The following is an 18,858-nucleotide window of genomic DNA, read 5'->3' as shown; positions in this document are numbered from 1 at the left end:
GTGATATGTTAAAATGTCCTACTATTAATATAGAACCATCTCTTTCTCCCTTCAAATCTGATATTATTTGCTTCACATATTATAGGGCTCTGCTATTAGGTACATATCTATTTATAACTGTTATATCTTCTTGGTGAATTGATGCCTTTATCAGAATACAATGACCATCTTTGTCCCTCATAAGGTTTTAATTTAAAGTCTGTTTTAATCTGATATTTGTGTAACTACCCCATTTCTCCTTTGGTTACTTCTTGCATGGTATATATTTTTTCACTTTCAACCTACTTACATTTAATGTGATCCTTGTAAACAGCATATAATTGGATCATGCTTTTGTATCTATCCTGTCAATTTTTGCCTTTTGACTGGAGAGTTTAATCTCTTTACAATTAAAATCATCACTGATAGTGTAGGACTTTCTTCTGACATTTTGCTATTTAGTCCTTGTCTTATATACTATTTAGTCCTTTTTTTTATTTTAATTTTTAATTTTTAATTTTTTTGAGCTACCAGGGCTGGGGATTGAACCCAGGACCTCATATGTAGGAAGCTGGGACTCAACCTGAGCCATATCGGCTCCCCCTAAGTTGTTTTTTTCATTTGTTTATTTGTTTTTCGATTTATTTTGTTTTTAGGAGGTACCAAGAACCAAATCTGGGACCTCCCATGTGGGAAGCAGGCGCTCAACTGCTTGAGCCATATCTGCTTCCTGCTATTTAATCCTTAAGTCCTATACTATTTTTGTCTCTCAACTCTTCTGATGATGCCTACTTTAATATTTATTTGATTTTTTGCATTGTACCATATCAAGTACCTTTTCATTTCTATCTTAATATTTTTCATATTTTTCCTTGTGGTTATCATGGAGTTAAATTTATCATACTAAATATATAGAGAGCAGTCATATTTGATTTGATACCAGCTTGACTTAAATAGCATACCCATACAAGTTCCTATAATATAATCCTCTGTTCCCCCACTTTTTTGTACTTGTTACAAAGTATATCTTTGTACAGTGTAAGTCTAAAACCATAAATTTTTTGTTACTTTTAATACATTTGCCTTTAAGCACCTGTAGAGATAAGAAATGGAGTTACATACCAAAAAATACAAGTAATGGCATTTGTAATTACTGAAAAGGTTACCTTTACCAGAGCTCTTTATTTCTTTATGCCACTTTGAACCACTGTCTAGTGTCATTGCTTTTCAGTCTGAAGAACTCCCTTTAGCACTGCTTGTAAGGCAGGTCTAGTGGTGATGAACTCCTTAACTTTTGTTTATCTGGGCATGTTTTAATTTCTCCCTTATTTTTGAAAGCAAGTCTTGCCTGATATAAAATTCTTGGCAGTTGTCTTCTTTCAGCACATTTAAGTATTTCAACCTATTGCCTTCTTGCCTGCATCGTTTCTGATGAGAAATTGGCACTTAGTTTAATTGGGACTTCCTTGCACAGAACACGTTACGATTTCTTGCAGCTTTCAGAATTATCCCCTTGTCCTTTGCATTTGTCAGTTTGAGCAGTATGTGATGAGGCATACTTTACTTCAAGTTTATCCTGTTTGGTGTTCTCTGGGCTTCTTGGATGTGCATATTTATGTCTTTCACTAAGTTTGGGAAGTTTTCTGTCATTATTTCTTTGAATAGCCATTCTTCCACTTTCTCTCTTCTTCTAGGATTTCCAAAATGCATATATTGGTACACTTGATGGTGTCTCTTAGACTAGTTTCACTTTTTATAATTCTTTTTTCTTTCTGCTTAGCCTGACTCATTTCAGTTGTCTTGTCTTTGAGTTCATTGATTCTTTTTTTTTTTTTCTTGTTGTCTGTCTTTTCTTTAGGGGGCATCAGGAACCGAACCCAGGACTTCCCATATGGGAAGCGGGTGTTCAACTGCCTGGGCCACCATCTGCTCCCAGCTAGATTGTTTTTGCTTGTTGTCTGCTCATTATTTTTGCTTGATGTTTACTCAGTGTCTGCTTGTTGTTTGTTTGTCTTCTTTAGGAGGCATCAGAACGAACCCAGGACCTCCCATGTGAGAGGCAGGTGCTCAACTGCTTGAGCCACATCCACTCTGTCATTGATTCTTTTTATTGACAGCTCCAAACTGCTTGGGGAGGGAATGAGGAAGGAGTCAGAAAGGGCACCAGGACCTTCTCCCATGGTTTACCAAAATTGACCTGGCCCCTGCCCAGCCAGTGCAGCCCTTCACCTGTATGTCTTTAAGTCTCCTCTCTTGCCTTTTTCTGGGTAGGTTGGAATAATGGCTGCCCTCAGAGCTTGACCTCCAGTGATCTAAAGTAGCAGATCAAAAGCAGTGATCAGAAATCACACATGCCCCCCACTCTGGATCTTGGGGAGGTGGATGTTTATGTCCTTCTCTGGTACCAGCAGACTACGCCAGGCTTGTACCCCACTGCTTTGTGCTGAGTGGGAGATGGGCGCCAGTACCTGTTGTGTGTAGAGAGTAATTGACTAGTATTTACCATAATTTACCAGCCTCTCCCTTCTGCTCTTCCCTGGATGCTGTATAGTGTTCTACTGGACTTTGAAGTTTTAAAATAATTGATTTTAGACAATTCCTACCTGTTTAATACTTTTTCTGCTGGAGGACTGATTCCTGGAGCTTACTATTCGACCATCTTCCTGCAGTTCCTCCATCCCTTAGCTTTGAGCACTTGCTGATGTTAGAGATGAAAGCCTTCAGGTAATTACTATGTGTGAGGAAGGCAAAAAAGAAAATACACAAATGTGATAAGTGAGACAGCCATGACATGCTGTGGGAGGATCAAGGAGTGCCAGGTCACCTAGTTAGGAAGATTAAAGGAGGGTCATAGAAGTCTTTGCAGTTTAGAGAATAGTTGAACAGTAGGTATCCAAGTGAAAAATCAGGGGAGGAGCGTTGCTGGCAAAAGGAACTACATAGACAAAGATAAGTAGTTCTTTACAGCTGAAAGATGGCATATATTTGCAAGATTAGTGATATGAAGTTGCCAGAGAGATTAACCTATCTTGATGGTTTTATAAGATTGTTCAGGAGTTTGGATTTTTTGTAGGAGATTGATATGATCCTGTTTCTGCTTTTAGAAATAAGCACTAACAGCAGTGGAGAGGATCTGCTGGAGAAAGGCAAAATTGAAGAGAGTAAGATCATTTAGGATTTTTGCAGGAATTTTGGAAGAAATTCTAAGGGCCTAGAATAAGGCTGAGACATGAAGGAGAAATATTTTTTGAATTGTTTAAAAGGGAAACTTGATAGATTTTAGTGATCAATTAAGGGTGAGTCAAAGAATAGAAAAACTCCTAGCTTTCTAGTTTGAGTAACTGACAGTATTACTAGTTATGGTAAGGTGCCTGTGAAGTAGGTGAGTTAAATCTGAGATGCCTGGGGCAATTGAATTATAATCTAAAGTTTAGGAAAGAGATCAGGATGGGAAATGGAGATTTGGGACCATGTTTTTGGTTTATTTTTAGTAACAGCTTTATTCAACTTTGATTCATACCATCAAATTCACCCATTTAAAGTGTACAATTAAATGGTTTGTAGTATATTCACAGTTGTCCAACCATCATCACAATCAATTTTAGAGTATTTTAACCACTACAAAAAGAAACCCCATATCCATTAGTAGTCACTCCCCATTCCCCTCATTCCCCCACCCATAGGTAGCCAATTATTCTGCTTTCTGTCTTTCTGATTTACCTATTTGGGACATTTCATATTACTGGAGTCATATAATATGTGATCTTTTGTGACTGGTTTCTTTCGCTTAGCATATTGTTTTCAAGGTTCATCCTTGTAACATGTATCAGGACTTCATTCCTTTTATGGCTGAATAGTATTTCCTTGAATGGATATAGCACATTTTATGTTATTGATGGGCATTTAGGTATTTTCTGCTTTTGGGCTATTATGAATAATAATATTCATAACCTGTGGTTGCTGTGAACGTTCATGTACATGTTTTTGTATGAATGTGTCTTTATTTCTCCTGAATATATACCTAGGAAGGATTTGCTGGCTCATATGGTAACTATTTTTAACCTTTTTAGGAGCTGTCAGACTGTTTTCCATAGCAGCTGCATCATTTTACATTCCTAGCAGCTGTGTATGAGGGTTTTAGTTTCTCAACATAGTTGTCAATTCTTTTTTATCCCTCCCCCTCCCCCTTCCCCACCCTATTTGTTCTCCCTCCCCCTTCCTGCTGCTTTTGTTGTGTGTGTCCATTCACTGTGTGATCTTCTGTATCTCTTTCTCCTTTTGTCTTCTCTTCTTGTTTTTCTCTAGGATTTACCAAGATTTGATCCTGGGGACCTCTGATGTGGAGAGAGGTTCTCTGTCAATTGTGCCACCTCAGTTCCTGGTCTTTGCTGCGCTTAACCTTGATTCTCCCCTTCGCCTCTCTTTTTTGTTGTGTCATCATCTTACTGCAAGATTCACTTGCACGGGCACTGACTCACCTGCACTCGGCTCATTGCACGAGTAGTGGCTCTCCACGCGGGCACTTGGCTTGCCACGTGGACACTTGTGCAGGCACTCGGCTCACCACACAGACGCTCTGCTTGCCATGTGGGCACTTGTGTGGGCACTCAGCTCACCACATGGGCAGTTGGCTCACCACACAGGCACTGGCTTGCCATGCAGGCACACTTTCTTTTCTTCTTTTTTACTAGGAGGCCCCAGGGTTCAAACCCAGGTCCTCCCGTTTGGCAGGCAGAGGCCCCATCACCGGAGCCACATCCGTTTCCCATCAACTCTTGTCATTTGCCTTTTTCCTTATAGCTATGCTACAGGATGTGAAGTGGTATCTCATTGTGGGTGTTTTTTTTTCACTTTTTTAAATTAAAGTTAATAGATCACAAAGAACGTTACATTAAAAAACATAAAGAGAACATAAAAAACATAAGCGGTTCCCATATACCCCACTCCTCACCGCCCCACCCCATCATTTTTGTAAATTGTGTTTTTTTGAAGATACATACATCACACAAAAAAAGTTACATTAAAATATAAGAGGTTCCTGTATACCCCCCACCCCCTACCCCACTCCTCCCACACCAACAACCTCCTCCATTATTGTGGCACACTCGTTGCACTCAGTGAACACATTTTGGAGCACTGCTGCACCACATAGATAATAGTTTACCCTGTAGTTCACTCTCTACATTCAGTAGGTTAAGGCAGGATATGTAAAGTCCAGCATCTGACCCTGCAATATCATTTAGGGCAACTCAGTGTCCCAAAAATGCCTCCACATCACATTTCCTCTTCCCTCTCACTAATGGCTAGTGATATTAAGCATCTTTTTATGTACTTATTAGCCAAGTCCTTAATTAGATAAATGATTTTCAAATATTTGCTCCCATTTTGTGGGTTGTCTTCACTTTCTTTTATTCTCTTTCTTTGGAGGTAACAGGGATTGAACCTGGGATCTTGTACATGTAAAGCAGGTACTCATCCACTGAGCTACACCTGCTCCTTGTCTTCACTTTTAGTTTTGTTGTAGTACAGTTTACCTATTTTTTCTTTTGTTGCTTGTCTTTTTGCTGCCATATCTTAGAAAGCCATTGCCTGCCCCAACATCAAGATTTAAACATTTTCTTCTAAGAGTTTAATAATTATAGAGCTTACATTCATGTCTTTGATACATTTTGAGTTGGTTTTCATGTGTGGTATAGGTAGAGAAAAATAAGATACTGTATTCTGTAATCTTGTTTTTTCACTTATGGGGAGAAGACATTCAATCTTTTACTGTTAATTTTGATGTTAGATACAGGTTTTTACTTTTATTTTGTTGGGGAAAAATGTCTTATTTACCTTCTTTTTCCTCTTTTTTTTTTTTTTTTTTACTATTTCTGGATCTTTCATTTCCTTATGTAGCTCTAAATTTTTACCTAGTATCATATTACCTTTGCCTAAAGAACTTTTTTAAATTATTGAGGTACAGGGTTGATATCGGTTGATTCTCTCAGCTTTTATTTGTCTGGGAGAGTATTTTTTTCCCCTTTGTTTTTGGTTTGTAAGCAAATCAATTTTATTGATACATTTTAATAAAGCTTAAATCCATCCAAAGTGTACAATCAGTAGTATTTGGTATAATCACATAGTCATCTTTATTTTTGAAAGATATTTTCACTTGGTAAAGAATTCTGGCTTGACAATTCTATTCTCTTTTATTGTTTTGAAGATATTCCTCCACTTTCTTCCCACTTTCATAATTTCTCATGATAAGACTGCTGTAATTTTTGTTTTTGTTTCCTTGTATGCAGTGCATCTTTTTCCCTCTGGCTACCTTCAAGATTTTCTGCTCATCTTTGGTTTTCAGCAGTTTGTGATGTGTTTAGATTGTTTTTCTCTTTAAAAAAAAAAAAAGATAAGAAAGAAACAAAAACATTTTAAAAAAACACATATATATTTACACACACATATACACACATACTCTGCTTGAGGGTTACATAAATGTAATCCAAGCACTACACACAAATATAAAATATATACGCCTATACATTTGAGCATATACACATACATTATATACACACGTATACAGACACATATTTCTTGAAAAAATTCCTACCTGAGGAAAAGATATATTTATTACACAGTAAAACCTTAAGGCCTGTTAACACTGAGATTCAGAAAACTCTTGTTTCCATCTTTGCCATGAATATTTATTGCAGTTGGTTTCCTACCTCAACATTATGTTTCTTTGTATCTATATATGTATATATACACACATACATATGTCTATGTGGGCATGTGTATATATACACTCGTATTTGAAGACTTCTGGTGTTTACACATTTATTAAACATTTGTTGAACAACTTCTTTAGGCATTATGCAAAGTTCTGGGAATACAAATGTGAACAAGGCCTATGTGATCTGCTCTTTGAATCTTACAAGTCCAAGTGTTGGTGGTAGGACTGTCAATCAGTCCATCAAACAATTACAAATTAGAATGGTAAATGCTTTGAAGAAACCAAGATGCTGAGGTAGAGTGGAGGGAAGTAGTGTCCTCTTTTAGACAGAACAGCCAGGGAGGCCTAGCTCATGGTGAGGACTATGTATTTTATTCCTTATCCTATCACCTTTATGAGTATTCATTGTTCAGGAATTTAACCAGGTACCCTGGAATTATTGTGTTCTTTAGTTAAAAATTCTATTCCTGTGATGTTGCTAGAGGTATACAGATATAAAATTTTTTTAGAGAAAAAGTGGTTACTTTTTTCCAATTTTAGGAAAGAACCAGAGTATTTTTCTCCATTTTTCTCCCAGCAAGATTTTTGTACCTTTAAGTTGTCTTCTTTTAATTATGAGAATAGAAATCAGAAAATCATTCTTCTTAGCAGTTTAGGATTTTAGATGTTCTATCATAATTAGACTTTTTTTAGTTGGTGCTAGGGATTGAACCCAGGACCTTGTACATGGAAGTAGGCACTCAACCACCTGAGCTACATCTACTCCCCCATAATTAGTTTTAGGAAAGCTAATTTCATGGTATTCTGGAGTTTTTACTTGAATTTCCCAAAATATTAAGACTAGGCATCATTTTTAATATTACAAAGGCAGGAAAATTGTGACGTTTTCAAAAATATTTTAACTACAACTTTTAAAAATAACACAAATAATTAAAATGTATAACAGTCAAGATGGAAAACAAGTTTTTATTCTAACGAAATTATATTTTGTAAGGTAAATGTAGTGTGGTTTCTGGTTGATGTTTTACACACATTTTGTTTCACTTAGTACAAATATTTACTTGATTTGATTTCTTCTTGATACCAGGTTAAATGGGCCAGGGAAAATTATCACCATAACATTGGTTCACCATATTCCTTGCGCTTAGCTTCTGCTGATGTCAATGGAAAGATCATTGTTTGGGATGTAGCAGCAGGAGTAGCTCAGTGTGAGATCCAAGAGCACGCCAAACCTATTCAGGGTAAGGAAGTCTGTGCTCTGCTAAGTGCTTGTATTTATATATTCTTTGGGTATTTTTTTTTTTTCTCCCCTATTCATTTGAAATTTCATTACTTCACGGTCAACTCTTTATGATGTTTAGCCTATTCTACTGATTCGAATCTAGCTTCTTTATCAATACACTTCTGGGCATATTTCCTTAAATCTCAGCTGATTGTGCTTTGGCAATACATGTTAATTTCAACTCACTGTCAGACAAGCAACATGAGGAAAATTAAACTGATACAAATAATCTTATAATCTAAGCTATAAGTAAACTAGCCCGAACTCCTATTTTGAATTAGCCCTTACTGCTTACTTCCATTAGTAGAGATGGTCAAGATTTTATTATAATTTATACACAGACCATTTGCATCTTGCTTATTTATAGTACTGACTTATGGCATTACTGTATTTTTTAAACTCAAGACTTTGAGTGACTATCTTAAGTCATTAAAAAATATTTATTGTGTACTTACTAGATTTTTATCTAGCTTATTGTGAAAAATGAAAAACTGCAGTCTTGCTAATTCTGCAAAAACATTATTAGAAGAATCTTTGATGTATTGATTTTTTAACATTTTAAGTAATAGTGTAAATTGCCTTTTATGTTCTTTGAAGTCATATTTCAAATTGCTTGAAAATTTCTACCTAGAGATTTTAACAAGATGATTCATTTTTATATAAAATTAGCCTTTCCTCTGCAATTTGTGTTACATTTTTCTTGGGTGGGAGGATTCAGATTTAAAGCACTGCATATTAAAAAAAAAACAACTACCCAAAAATCCACCTAAATATCAAGGACAAGTTAGCAAAGTTCTTTTTATTTTATTTTTTTTAAGTGAGTGATTTCTTAATTTCACTTTTATTTATTTATTTGGCTTTACAGATGTGCAGTGGTTGTGGAATCAAGATGCTTCCCGAGATTTACTGCTTGCTATCCATCCACCAAATTACATTATACTATGGAATGCAGATACTGGCACCAAACTTTGGAAGAAGAGCTATGCAGATAACATTCTCTCTTTTTCCTTTGACCCTTTCGATCCCTCACATTTAACTTGTGAGTATTATTTGCTTTGTAAAATGAGTTAAATGAGGCATTTTTAATTTAGTTAATGCTAAACACACATATATATACACACATATATACACATTCTGTACTTATTATGTTAAAACAGTTGAGCAAAGTGAAATACATCTAGGCCAAATATCTGTGGCTTCTACTAAATAATAATCCTATATCATTTGCAAGTATTTTAATAGTTAGAGATTTAAATCAGCAAGCCATAGTTTGACTGTTTTGTAGATAGACTAGTGGGGGAGAAAGAGTTGCAATAATTTTCTAATTCACACTTAATTAAATTTGTTTTTCTAGAGCATCTAAAGAACCTGAACCAAGGGTATCATTTAGTCTGTGTCCAAATTTAGTTCTTCCTTTAAAAAAAATCATTTTAATTTATGCCATTAGTTTTGAGTACCATAAACAGATGCATGTAAGGAACAGAATAAGCCCAAGGGAATTTTTTTCTGGCAGAAGTTGTTTATGCCAGTGTGCTTTTGCTGTTTTACTGAGCTCCTGATCAAAAATTAGATTTTATTTATAACATATTTTGACTGAATTATTGAGGAAAATCTTTATTCAATCATCTACCATATATTTCTTGAGTACTTACTATATGTCAGATACTGTCCCAGGAGCTTGGGCTGGATCAGTGAACTATTATGAGGGTTCCTGCCTTCATAAAGTTCAAATTCTTGTGAGAGGGAGTCAGACAGCAAACTGTGAACATAAAGAGTTGATAAATTCTAGCATACTAAAAGGTGGTACGTTGTGAGGAAAAAAAGTTTTGGATAAAGCCAATGGAGATGGAGGGGGGAGTAGGCTGTTTGTTGTATTAAATAAAGTAGTCACAGTCGGCCTCATTTAGATACTTGATCAAAAATTTGAAGGAGGTAAGGTTAGCAGCTTTAGCAAAGGATGTTTTCTCTATATTTGAATGACTCAAACATCTAACATTTATCCACCAATATTTGAGAGAAGTGTGTACATGAGAGTGTGTGTGTGTGTGTGTGTGTGTGTTGAGGGAGGAATAAGAGGGCAGAGAAATAGAAATTGAAATGGGAAACATAGCTATATAACTAACTGCAATACAGGGTTAGTGCTTTTTCATACATCAATGTGTATAACTGTAAGCATACATAAACAGCCTCTCACTCACTCATTTGCTCACTTAAATGCACTGCTGTGGGAACACAGCAGAGGGCTGGCTTAGCTGACAAAGTCTGGGAGGGAAGACAACACCAAGGAAGGCAGAAGAGTTGGACCCTGAAAGAAGGCTTCTGTAATTTGAAAAGGAGAGACAAGGCTTTTTATTACTGTAATTTGGTTCATGAGAGAACCATATAGCTTAAAGTACTAGTTCACTTAACATCCTTGATATACTCATATTGAATGTTCTAGGATTGTCTTAACTCTTGGGTGCCTTCTTGTCCCTTTTGTTTAAAGCATCTTCCCTAACTGCTGAGAGCGAGGTCTTTCTGCTCAGATGTACCTATGTTAATTAGCCTCAGTTTTGACAGAGATTATTTTTTCTGTCATGAGAAGGCATCATTTGTATTGCTAGACATGATGCTGCTGTCCTTGGGTATTTTTGTTTCTTGTACATTTAGTGAGTCACTGTTATATGCTACTTTGAAAGAATTAGTACCTTCTTTACACATTCTAAGGTTCAGTCTTATGTTGAAATAAAAAAAGGGAATACATTTAGACCAAGTGACTTGTGATAATCATAAAAAATTTAGTATGAACAAATCAAATATTTGAACTTAACTAATCACAGGAAAGGCTCTTATATATGGAATTTTTCTTGGTGGTGGTTCTAAATATTACATTCCAAAAAGTCATTGGGTTTTAAAGTTAAGGGTTGTAATGAGGAGAGGTTTTTAATGAAAGTCCATGCACTGAATTTATTTGGAAGACCAAACATTTGTTCTTTCTGCCAATAACCTTCTGGTATCTTTTCAATATAAAAATTTAATTTAGAATGCTGAGTTTCGAGGCTCTGATGAATTGTAATGGACCACCTGTTTCTCTTCAACTCAGAGAATATTCCCATTATGTTATGAGTACCTAGCATGCCAGTTCTATATCATTAAAATTATCATTACTTTGCTCTCAGAATTGTATTGGATAAAAATCTATGCTTAAATTGATTAAATTTTAATCAAAGTTTTGCTTCTCTCAATACAGTACTCACCAGCGAGGGTATTGTGTTCATCTCAGACTTCTCTCCATCCAAGCCTCCTTCTGGCCCGGGGAAAAAGGTGTACATATCCAGCCCACACTCCAGTCCAGCTCATAACAAGCTGGCTGCAGCCACAGGTGCCAAGAAGGCTCTTAATAAAGTAAAAATTTTAATCACTCAGGAGAAACCTAGGTAAGTGTACAAATATAAAACACACAACATTCATCTACTTATCATATATGAAAATATTTTGACACGTACTAAGATTGATTTTCCTCTTCATCTTACCCTTTCTTGTTTCTCATTTTGAATGTATGGGAAAAATATTCATTGCAGTATTCTATGAAGAAGAGATTCAGCATTTAAAATTATTTCTTTTTTAAAAAAGATTTATTTCCTTTATTTTCTGCCCCCTCCCTTATTGTTTTTGTGCTTGCTGTCTGTGCTCATCTTTATTTAGGAGGCACCAGGAATCGAACCTGGGACCTCCCATGTGTGAGAGAGGTGCTCAATAGCTTGAGCCATCTCTGCTCCCTGCTTTGTTGTGTCTTTCATTGTGTTTCCTCTTTGTGTCTCCTTGTTGCATCATATTGTTGCGTCAGCTCATGGCACCAGCCTGGTGCACCAGCTTGCTGTCTTGCTAGTCTTCTCTAGCAGGCACCGGGAACCAAACCCAGGACCTCCAATGTGGTAGGCAGGAGCTCAGTCGCTTGAGCCACATCTGCTTCCCTAACATGATTTCTGTTTCCACTAATTGTGCTGAACTCCCCCTACTGAATTTATATATACATATATATATATATATATAATTTTTTTTTTTTCATTGGAGAGGTTGTGAACTTAGAAAACAATCATGCAGACTTCCTATATAATACTTCTCCACCAACACATTACATCATTTTGGAACATTTGTTACAGATCATGAGATAACATCATCAAACTATTATCACTAATTATGGTCTATAGCATACTTTTGGTATATTTTTTCCATACCCCTTATTATTAACAGAGTACTTCTTTGACATTAATGCAAGAATGTTATAATATCACTGTTAACTATAGTCCATAGATTACATTAATTGTATTTTTCCCATGCATCCTCCATAGTCTTACTACCTTGTAATAGTGATTTACATTTGTTAAAAAGTTCATAGAATAACATTCTTGCATTTGGGCTGTTAACCACAGTCTCATCTACCTCTAGGTTCACTATGTTATTTAGTTCCCAGATTATTCTCTAGCATTCTTTCGTTGACATTTACATCCCGAGACTACCCTTTTCAGCCATAATCCTGTTTATAAACCAGCCCCCTTACTGATTTTTACCAAGTAAAATCTTTGACTTCTGATTTTTACTTCCTAAAATATGCGATGAAGATTTGAAAGTTGAGATTATTGAATACACCAAGAATTTTGAAACAGCAGATGGATTTTCATTTTAAATAACATTTTCCTGACCTATCTGTAATACCATCTCCTAAGTCAGTAAAATATGAATGTTTTTCTTGTGCAGGTAAAGATGTTAAGGGCCAGGATGGAAGAGGGAAATCCTGGCTATATGACTCAGAAAATTCCTTAATCTCACTCAAATTCCACTGTTCCAATCTCTAAAGTAGGATTTCAAAATGTTTCATAGGGTATTTTAGGGTTAATAGCATAACTTAAGTATGTAAAGTAGTGGCTGATAGCATTCATTTAGTAAACACTAGCTATTATTTATTTAAGAAGTTGCTACTGAATGAAATTTTATTTATGTAATTAATGCATTAGAAATAGATTTCTTTCCCCTTGAGCTATAATTATTCTTATATGTATATTTTTTTAAGACTTATTTTTTATTTATTTCTCTCCCCTTCCCTCTCCCCCCCCCCCAGTTGTCTGCTCTCTCTGTCCATTTGCTGTGTGTTCTTCTGTGGCCCCTTCTATCCTTATCAGTGGCACCAGGAATCTGTGTTTCTTTTTTGTTGTTGTTGCGTCATCTTGCTGTGTCAGCTCTCCGCGTGTGCAGTGCCATTCTTGGGCAGGCTGCACTTTCTTTTGCACTGGGCGGCTCTCCTTATGGGGAGCACTCCTTGCGCATGGGGCTCCCTTAAGTGAGGGACACCCTTGCGTGGCACGGCACTCATTGCGCACATCAGTACTGCGCATGGGCCAGTTCCACATGGGTCAAGGGGGTCCCGGGTTTGAACCACGGACCTCCCATGTGGTAGGTGGACACCCTATCCATTGGCCAAGTTCGCGTCCCTGTTCTTATATTTTTATTGCTTTGGAGGGTTTTTTGGCCTTTGTTTTAAAATAGTCATTATTTGTAATAAGTTAAGATTATTTTATCTAGATTTTGTGGGTAATTATCTGAAAAATTGGTAGAACTATAAATTACTCTGCAAATAATTCTGAATTTGTATGTAAGTATAATTTTTGTATATTGAATAATAGGCTGGTTAAAAATCACTAATTTATTCCCCACATTGTTTCAAAATAATTTGAGATTGTCCCTTCAGTGTTTTAAAGAACTTCCTATTTATTTTTCATTGATTCCTTGTCATAAAGCAATGATTATTTCACAGCATAAATTATTCTGTAAGTTATGATTAAGGTGTTATATTTTCTCTCATACAGATCATATATGTATCTTGAGTATTGGAAAAATATATTATTTACCCCTTCAAATAGAACTGCTATGAGGGCTTTCACATACATTATTTCATGTAATCTTACCACAATCCTGGCTGGTAGTACTGTTTCCATTTTATAGATGAGGAAATTGAGTCCCAAATTGTTTTAATTGTGTTACTTAATTTCCTCTAACTAAGAAGTGGTGGAGCCAGGATTTAATGCAATTCAAATCTCAGTCCTCTAAACTAACTTTATTTTAAATTTCAAATTCTTTAAATAAAGTTATTATGTAAAAAGAAAATAGTACATGATTATTATATCTATTCTTGTTGAAATATATTGTATATAAAAAGGTTGGGATTAAATATATAATAATCACAAATTACTTAAATGATTTTTTGGGACTCTCTTAACAGTTTTTTTATGATCCCTATATTGTTCCATCAATGAAATGCCGTGATACCGGTGAATAAATGACCTACTTTGTTTCAAAAAGACTTTAAGATAGCTTATGTGTAAATGAAAGTAGAATATGAGAACCATTTTGATTTATGGACCAGGAAGGGATCCTAGAGATAGTGTAGTATATCCTTTTAAATTTGTAATTGGGAAAACAGTCCAAAGCGGGGGAAGTGACTTACTCAGGGTCATACAGATTGACTCCTACTCCAGTGGCCCTAAATACCCTACATGATGTTGTTTTAATCCTGAGTCTTGATTTCACCAGTCTGTCTAAGTACTTATAATTGCAAAATAAAAGTAAAATGAAACTGTTCCTTTTGAATGCCGGTATAGTACTTGTTACTATAGTGTATCACAGATATATGTCATAGTACTTTAAATATTTTCAAATTTTTGAAATAACTGAAGTTTCTGCTTAATCTATATAATATTATCATCCTAATTTGGATTTGGGCAAGTCTAAGTTTTAGATGCTAGCCCATGCCAATTATTGCAGGAAGTATTTATTTTTTCATTGATAATTTTTATGTTAAAAGTACAACATTAAATCTTTTATTAGCTTTTTCCAATAGTCCAATAGTCTGAATAGTCTTGACTCATTTCATGATGCCTAAAGTAAATGTTTGCTTTTTTTAGTGCTGAATTCATAACGCTCAATGATTGCCTTCAGTTGGCATACCTGCCTTCCAAAAGGAATCACATGTTGTTACTCTATCCTCGAGAGATTTTAATCCTTGACCTTGAGGTGAATCAAACAGTGGGTGTGATTGCAATTGAACGAACAGGAGTTCCATTTCTACAGGTACCTATAATTTATGGATTATATTCCCCAAAGTTGATTATAGATAAACTATTCTTAGAGGAAAAACCGTAATCTTGCTGAAGTCTTCAGTTCTACTTTCTATATTTTATTCATTTAAAGATTAGCAACATTATTTTATATTCTTAGTTTTCTGCACATCTGATTAATTTGGTTTGCCAAATTCTTGTGACTCGTGAAGATATTTACTGAGCTATTTAAGTTACATGGGTAAAGACAAAAATTTTTAGGATTATGAGTGGATTTTTTTTAGTGTTCATTTAGTTTTATATTTGGAGGATTTCGTGTGTATTTTTTGTTTGTTTTGCCCATATTTTCTAAGTATGAGTTTATGAGATTCATATTATATACTCTATTAATCTATTTTGTTTTTAAAAGTAAATATAACGTCTATTTTAAAGGTAATACCCTGCTTTCAGCGTGATGGTTTATTTTGTCTGCATGAAAATGGTTGTATAACTTTACGAATTCGAAGATCTTATAATAGTGTTCTCAGCACTTCAAATGAAGAACCAGGTGAGTTTTATATCTCACAATAATATTCTAATTTTCTTCAGAATTCTTTTATAAAGCTTTATTTGGCCAATACCAGCCAAACCATAGAGCTAATAATTATTCTTGCCTTGAGAAAGTGTTAGAATTTGGTTTCAGTACAGGGCATACAAAACACAACCCCATGATTTGATTTCTTGGTATCATAATAATGTACCTCATTTATACATCAAAATAGTATTTTAGGGAAGTGAATATGGCTCAAGTGATAGGGCCTCCACCTACCATATGGGAGGATCTGGGTTCTATCCTTGGGGCCTCCTGGTGAGAAAGAAGAAGAGAAAGCGTACCTGCGTGGTGAGCTGAGTGCCTGTGTGAGTGCCCATGTGGTGAGCCGAGTGCCCACACAGCAAGCCGAGTCCCCACACAGCGAGCCAAGTGCCCACACAGCAAGCCAAGTGCCCACACAGCGAGCCAAGTGGCTGCATGGCAAGTCAAGTGTCTTTGTGGTGAGCCGAATTTCCGATGGTGAGCTGAGTGCCTGTGTGGCAAACTGAGTGCCCATGTGGTGAGCCAGTGCCCGCACAAGTGAGTCATACAGCAAGATGATGACGCAACAAAAGAAAGATGAAGGGGAGAGTCAAGGCAAAGCACAGCAGAGACCAGGAACTGAGGTGGCACAATTGACAGGGAACCTCTCCCCACATCAGAGATCCCCAGGATCTAATCCTGGTGAATCCTAGAGGAGAAACACAAGAAAAGAAGACAAAAGAGAAATAGATACAGAAGATCACACAGCAAATGGACATAGACAGCAGAACAGCAGGGCAGGGGAGGGGGAGAGGAATAAAAAAAAAATAGTATTTTATAAACTCTAGTTACACTTCCTTGATTTCTCCCTCGGCTTTAGGAATTTCCATTGTAAAGTAACATATTAATAAGCTTACAGGGCATTCAGTTATTGGTCACCATCTTATCCCTGGATAAAAAAAAATTGTTTTTGTGAAATACTGTGCTATGTAAAAGTGAAAGTGGCTTTTCACATCTTTTGTTAAGGATCGTTAATTTCAGATTTATTATAGAGAACTGTAGTTTATGATGGTTTTATAGTACACTATTCATTATTTAATCATGTCACTGTTGATCTTTTTTTCAAAGCATTTTTTTTTTATTTTGAAAATGTTCAAAACAAGCTATCTAGATCAGAGTTGTTATTTGGGAGATTAAACTTGGTGTGTATGGTCATGTTTTTATACTTGGGAGGAATGAATAATAATTGTAAAAGTGAAGACAATCTTGACAAATTTTGCATTTGTGAAGGAATGGTGTCCTTTTTAGTTGAAGTTTTATTTAAACTGAAACAAATAGTAGTGACATTGATAGGGTTGCTTTCTGATATTTAAAATAAAACTATTTTTGTTAAGATCCCGATCCGGTTCAGGAGCTTACCTATGATTTACGAAGCCAGTGTGATGCAATCAGGGTGACTAAAAGTGTTCGTCCATTCAGTATGGTGTGTTGTCCTGTCAATGAGAATGCAGCTGCCCTTGTAGTGAGTGACGGAAGGGTCATGATTTGGGAGCTGAAGTCTGCTGTTTGTAATAGAAATTCTCGGAACAGGTAAAAAAATTAATAGTTGGTTTCATTTTCTTTTTTCTCTTTTTAAAAATTACACCAGAATCATATAAAAACAAATATCATCCAATTGTTACCACTACCTGTGGTCCATAGTGTACATTTGGCATATTTTTCCATACCCCCCTATTATTAACAATGAACATCTTTGGCGTTGATGCAAGAATATTACAGTATTGCTGTTAACTATAGTCCATAGGTTATATTAATTATACTTTTCCAGGGCACTCCACATTCCCACCACTCTTAATAGTGATGTACATCTGTTCTAGTTCACAGAAGGACATTCTTGCATTTGTACTATTAACCACAATTCTCATCCACCTCTGGGTTCACTGGCTTTCTTTCAATTGACATTTACATCTCTAGACTATCCTTTACAGCCACAATCCATTTATAAAACAGCTGCTACTCACTATAAGGTGTTTCCATCATCTCTGTCCATTTCCATAAGTTACTGTCAAGTTAATCAAAACTTCTACGTACATTAAGCATCAGTTCTCTGTCACAGCCCTCCTTTTATATAAAAGTATTTTTAAAGTGATAATTTAGGCATGAGATCATTAGGGAATTATGTAAACCTGTTAGAGCTATTTCATCTAGGGTAAGATTAATGAGTACTGTAAATATAGAATGCCATGAGGTGGAATTAATAATTTGAGTTTCTAACTTGTAATGCAGGTTTTAAATATATAAAAACCATCCAATTATTATGTCTTTGCAGTAGTTCTGGTGTATCACCTTTATATTCACCAGTGTCTTTCTGTGGAATTCCTGTAGGAGTGCTACAAAATAAACTCCCAGACCTTTCCTTAGATAACATGATTGGTAAGCTGTTTCATTTATTTATTTTTTCCTCTCTCATTCTTGTTGGGTGTACTTTTTGAAGGGCAAAATTAATAGAGTCCTTGACTTGCAGTTATTAATAAAATCAAACTTTTACTTGAGAAAACTGAAATGTAGAATCATTATTAAATAAATCAGAGGAGTATAAAATATTTAAGCATAGAAATGCCTGAAGTAGCATAGCTTGGTTTTATAGTTGTTGGGATTAGAAAATGTTCAATTATGAGAGACTCTCATCTAAAAGAAAGAGATGAAATTGGATGTCTGCATTCTGATGTGTATATAGCTCTTACTGAGCCATTACAGACCTCCTCAGGGCCTTCCTGCTTCCTGGTCCCTCAGCTTAGAATTGAATACACTCTTTCCCTCTCCCTTTCTGCTTACTTCAGTGCTACTTTAATTTTCCAAGCCTGGTGTAAATGTTCTTGTGGGGGGTCCCTAATATTTATCAGCTGGATTGTGATTGTGACCTTACTTGTCTGTTTCCTCCTAGGAATTATAAGCTCCACAAGATGGGAATGGGTAGGAACAATGTTTTATTCGATATTCATACCCTAGAACAGAGCCTGGCACATTTTAGATGCTCAGTAAATGTTTATATAGTGACTGAGAAATATTAGAAAAATCATTTTAATGCTTTTTTTAAACATAATTTTAATTTTTATATTGGAGATTCTAACCTTCAACAACTATTTCTTTGCAGATAAAATACTGTCTGGAAATTATTTAGTTATTTATGGGGTCAGTGTATATTAAGGAAGAGCAAGGATTTGTGATTTTAAATATT

The 18,858-nt window shown here is 35.6% G+C and overlaps 1 protein-coding gene across 4 annotated transcripts in view; it reads left to right on the top strand.

The window, feature by feature from the left end:
* WDR11 (WD repeat domain 11) overlaps positions 1-18,858 on the top strand; it is a 107,292-nt gene that overhangs the window by 12,540 nt on the left and 75,894 nt on the right. For all 4 annotated transcript variants that reach the window (XM_058298273.2, XM_058298274.1, XM_058298272.2 and 1 more), the window contains exons 3-9: positions 7,782-7,935; positions 8,842-9,015; positions 11,206-11,392; positions 14,915-15,080; positions 15,500-15,614; positions 17,015-17,210; positions 17,950-18,053. In XM_058298273.2, the coding sequence (XP_058154256.1) occupies positions 7,782-7,935; positions 8,842-9,015; positions 11,206-11,392; positions 14,915-15,080; positions 15,500-15,614; positions 17,015-17,210; positions 17,950-18,053 (1,096 nt within the window). The remainder of the gene's footprint in view (positions 1-7,781; positions 7,936-8,841; positions 9,016-11,205; positions 11,393-14,914; positions 15,081-15,499; positions 15,615-17,014; positions 17,211-17,949; positions 18,054-18,858) is intronic.

Source organism: Dasypus novemcinctus, chromosome 6 (genome assembly GCF_030445035.2).
Source record: "Dasypus novemcinctus isolate mDasNov1 chromosome 6, mDasNov1.1.hap2, whole genome shotgun sequence".
NCBI classification, from domain to species: domain Eukaryota; kingdom Metazoa; phylum Chordata; class Mammalia; order Cingulata; family Dasypodidae; genus Dasypus; species Dasypus novemcinctus.
Note: the sequence above shows the minus strand (reverse complement) of the source record. Positions and strands in the feature narration are given on the sequence as shown.